At 48.1% G+C, this 5,000-nt stretch overlaps 1 protein-coding gene across 1 annotated transcript in view; it reads right to left on the bottom strand.

Moving 5' to 3' along the window:
* The window catches only part of LOC311315418 (low-density lipoprotein receptor-related protein 1-like), a gene marked incomplete at both ends in the record, with an annotated part of 167,056 nt that overhangs the window by 35,404 nt on the left and 126,652 nt on the right, over positions 1-5,000 (bottom strand). Inside the window, 2 exon segments of the mRNA XM_084446088.1 lie at positions 299-433; positions 4,434-4,565. Of these exon segments, the coding sequence (XP_084302214.1) occupies positions 299-433; positions 4,434-4,565 (267 nt within the window).

Genomic DNA, 5,000 nt, shown 5'->3' with positions numbered 1-5,000 from the left:
TGTGTGTTGGTCTCACCAGCGATCCAGTCCACAGCGATGCCCTCCACCGTGCCGATGTGTGTGTATGTGTGTGTGTGTGCGTGTGTTTGTGTGTGTGTATGTGTGTGTGTGTGTGTGTGTGTGTGTGTGTTGGTCTCACCAGCGATCCAGTCCACAGCGATGCCCTCCACCCTGCCGATGTGTGTGTATGTGTGTGCGTGTGTATGTGTGTATGTTTGTGTGTGTGTGTGTGAGTGTATGTGTGTGTATGTTTGTGTGTGTGTGTGTGAGTGTGTGTGTGTTTCTGTGTTGGTCTCACCAGCGATCCAGTCCACAGCGATGCCTTCCACCCTGCCGATGCCGTTGGTGACCACGTCTTCCCTCCAGGTCTGGTCTCTCTTGGCCCTGCTGATGGTGCTGAGACCCATGTCCACCCAGTAGATGGTGTCGTTGTCTGGACGGGGGAGACCAGCACAGCATGTCAGACTGCCCCGCACTGAACACACACACCCCAGGCCTCTTCTGCCCCACACTGAACACACACACCCCAGGCCTCTTCTGCCCCACACTGAACACACACACCCCAGGCCTCTTCTGCCCCACACTGAACACACACACCCCAGGCCTCTTCTGCCCCGCACTGAACACACACACCCCAGGCCTCTTCTGCCCCGCGCTGAACACACACACCCCAGGCTTCTTCTGCCCCGCACTGAACACACACCCCAGGCTTCTTCTGCCCCGCACTGAACACACACACCCCAGGCTTCTTCTGCCCCGCACTGAACACACACACCCCAGGCCTCTTCTGCCCCACACTGAACACACACACCCCAGGCTTCTTCTGCCCCGCGCTGAACACACACACCCCAGGCTTCTTCTGCCCCGCGCTGAACACACACCCCAGGCCTCTTCTGCCCCGCACTGAACACACACACCCCAGGCTTCTTCTGCCCCGCGCTGAACACACACCCCAGGCCTCTTCTGCCCCGCGCTGAACACACACACCCCAGGCTTCTTCTGCCCCGCGCTGAACACACACACCCCAGGCTTCTTCTGCCCCACGCTGAACACACACACCCCGGCCTCTTCTGCCCCGCGCTGAACACACACACCCCAGGCCTCTTCTGCCCCGCGCTGAACACACACACCCCAGGCTTCTTCTGCCCCACACTGAACACACACACCCCAGACCTCAGGCCCCACACTGAACACACACACCCCAGACCCCGCGCTGAACACACACGACCCAGGCCTCTTCTGCCCCACGCTGAACACACACACCCCAGACCTCTTCTGCCCCACACTGAACACACACCCCAGGCCTCAGGCCCCACGCTGAACACACACACCCCAGACCTCTTCTGCCCCGTGCTGAACACACACACCCCAGGCTTCTTCTGCCCCACACTGAACACACAAACCCCAGACCACTTCTGCCCCGCGCTGAACACACACACCCCAGGCCTAACCAACTTTCCATTACAGCATTCACCCTGGTTTACGAAGGGGCTATCAACACTGTTTGAGGACAGAAACTCAGCTTGGTCTCGTGCCAGACGTTCTGGTGATCTACAGTATTGGCTTACCTTTAGACAGATTAGAAATAAATGGACTAATGCTGTAAGAAAAGCTAAACCTGATTATTACTTGGAGCTAGTTACAAGCACTTATTCTAATCAAATTTTGAAGTGCAGTGAATTTAAACCAAAATAAATCTTCCTCCTTACCTACTTGTATTATATTGAATGACAACGTGATTTCTGATCAGAATGAAATGTGTCTTGCCTTTAACAAGCACTTTACTGAGGCTGGACATTTATTCGATAGGAACTTTATTGGGTCCCATCCTATTGTTGTAGAGAATTGTCAGAGTATGCCCCCTGCACATTTTTCCTTTCACCCCTTTACTCATTTTGAAGTGCTTGAGGTTTTATTATCCATAGACCCTAAATGTTCTAGGGGTGAGGACAACTTGGAATCTTTTATTATCAAATTAGCTGCTCCAGCTATTACTGAGCTGTTGGCATTAATATGGAATCTGTCCATCAGATCAGGTAGACTTCCTCTTGCTTGGAAGTCTGCCCGGGTGATTCCGTTGCATAAAGAGGTGAAAGGGATAACTTGGATAATTACAGACCTATCTCCAGGTTACCCTGCTTAGCTAAAGTACTGGAAACCCTAGTAAATAATCAACAAAATGTTTTTATTTTAATTAACTCAGTGCCCTCATCAATCTGGTTTTAGAGCCCAACACAGTACAATTTCAGCACTTACACTAGTCAGAAATGATAATCTGGGCACTAGATAAGTGAAAACACTGTGCGGCCCTCTGTGGATCTTTCAAAGGCCTTTGATACGGCTGATCACCCCCTACTACTGGAGAGCTTATCTAACTTAGGTTTGAATGGAAGTGCTTGTAACTGGTTTCAGGATTATCTGTCAACTAGGCTCCAGTGTGTGAGGACTGGTCATGCCCAGTCAGACTTTTTATCTATCACTAAAGGCGTGCCACAAGGTTCAGTGCTGGGTCCAGTCCTTTTTACGATCTACATAAATGATATTTTGTCTTCTCTGAATAACTGTCATGCCCATTTATATGCTGATGACACAATTGTGTATGGTATTGCAGGCTCTGTACAGTTAGCCGTTGAGAAGCTGAAGCTCTCTTTTAACGCTCTTCAGGCGGCTCTTATTAATCTTAAATTGCTTCTTAATGTCAGTAAAACTAAATTAATCTTATTCTCTAGAGCTAGAAATATTGATTATGATCATCTACATTTATCTACTGTGAATGGTTCTCGCATTGAGAGAGTAACTGAGTATAAATATCTGGGTTTGTACATTGATGAAAAATGTTTCTTTAAGTTCTATGTGGATACACTTGCTGCTAAGCTGCGACAGAAAATTGGCTTTCTGTATAGAAACAGATCCAGTTTTCCTCCGAACTGTAGGAATAGGGTTGTTGAATCTGTTTTTTTAATCTGTTCTGGACTATGGTGATCTAATCTATAGACATGCTGTGGCTACAACCCTTAAATCCCTGGACTCCGTTTATCACGGGAGACAATAGCAACACATCACTGTGTTCTTTATGACAAGGTTGGCTGGCCATTGCACTGGTAAGCAACCTCCTTATATTTCATCCTTGCTGCAATGGATCAATAGACACTATGGGTCCCGCTCTAATGACTTGATGCTTCTTTTGTTTCCCCGAGCTTGCTCTGAACTTGGGAAGACTGCATTCTCTGCATGCTGCTCCCCAATCATGGAATATCCTCCAAAACACTGTGAAACTGGAAGCTCTTCCCCCCTCTGCTGAGTTTAGCTCTATTATCAATGGCCTTTGTGTTTCTACTTATAACCGTTTTAAATCATTTACATTTCCTCACCTTATTTATCGTTATTTAGTTTATATGCTAAATGTGTCGTAAATCTGTTTTATCTTTTAATGTGTTCATTTGTTTTATTGTGTTTGTAATCTCGGCGACATTGTAAATGAAGGAAACCTCAATTGTCTTTTCGAGAATAAAAAAAGGTTTGAATGAATGAATGAATTCTGTTCATATTCATCGGACGGGTGAATTTCAAACTGCACTAGCTTAAACATGACAACATTTTTTTGTTTGAGTCTCAGTTAAAGGACTGATCAAGTTGGTTTTTTGTTTGAGTCTCAGTTAAAGGACTGATCAAGTTGGTGAACAATCTCACTTGATGAAGGTCCTGAGGTATTAAGGGAGCGATCCGACCCATGATGAACATGGATCTACCTGCATCGCTCACTGCACTGTCATGTTTTCATAACAGGATTCTGCCCTCCTACTGTTCATCTCAAACACCAGACAGCGGTAGAACTACAGATGGGGGAACTTGGGGGTGGTAACCTGACCCGCGGGATCTCAATGGACCGTCTGCAGCATTCCGCCCCACCGCTCGCATGCCCATAGAGGGCGCAGTAATACTACTCACTGACCCATTGCTGTAGCTCATCTGGAACATTAGATGAGCCTACTTTGTTCTCAAACTCCTTGTTCTCTGTCTGGTTGTAATTTAATTATTACGAACACAGCCTATCTATCTATAGTATCTATCTCTGGAACTGTCGCCGGGTCTATATCTGTTAACTCAAATGGAACAAGGTATCTGGACAAGTAGAGGTTTCACACAGTAGGTTAGCTAACTAGCTAGCTAGCTGCTGCGTGTGAAACGGTCCCTCTGTCTGTCCAGCTAAGTGTCCCTCTGTCTGTCCAGCTAAGTGTCCCTCTGTCCATCCAGCTTAATGTCCCTCTGTTTGTCCAGCTAAGTGTCCCTCTGTCCATCCAGCTAAGTGTCCCTCTGTCTGTCCAGCTAAGTGTCCTTCTGTCCATCCAGCTAAGTGTCCCTCTGTCCATCCAGCTAAGTGTCCCTCTGTCTATCCAGCTAAGTGTCCCTCTGTCCGTCCAGCGGAGGCCTACCTGCGTGGAAGTCGATGCCCACGGCCAGGGAGGTGCCGGACACGGGGACCAGGGCGTCGGACTTGTCGGAGGGGTCCAGGGGGATGCCGCGGATGCCCTCGTGGACAGAGTAGAGGAGGAAGGAGCCCACGCCTGCGCCCCCCAACCCAAACGGCCCCCCACAGTGAATAACTGAGGCTCGTTCATCAACACTTACAGATCACAACATGCCTTATTTACAACAATAATGACGTCATGGTGACTATGAAAACATTGACAGTGACAGGTTAAAGTAAACATTCATCTGAGAGTGTGTGTGGTTGTGGGCGTGTGTGTGTGTGTGTTGGAATGTGTGTATGTGCGTGTTTGAGTGCATGTGTGTGTGTGTGTGTATGTTTGTTGGTGTGTGTGTGTATATGTTTGAATGCATATGTGTGTGTGTGTTTGAGTGCATGTGTGTGTGTATGTTTGAGTGCACATGTGTGTGTGTGCGTGCGTGTGTGTGTGAGTATGTGAGTGTGCGTGTGTGTGTGCGCGTGTGTGTGAGTGTGTGAGTATGTGTGTGTGTGTGTGTGTGCGCGTGTGCGT

This window comes from Borostomias antarcticus (genome assembly GCF_949987555.1).
Source record: "Borostomias antarcticus genome assembly, chromosome: 11".
In the NCBI taxonomy this organism is placed as follows: domain Eukaryota; kingdom Metazoa; phylum Chordata; class Actinopteri; order Stomiiformes; family Stomiidae; genus Borostomias; species Borostomias antarcticus.
The sequence above is the reverse complement of the archived record's forward strand: the minus strand, read 5'-3'. Positions and strand labels throughout refer to the sequence as shown.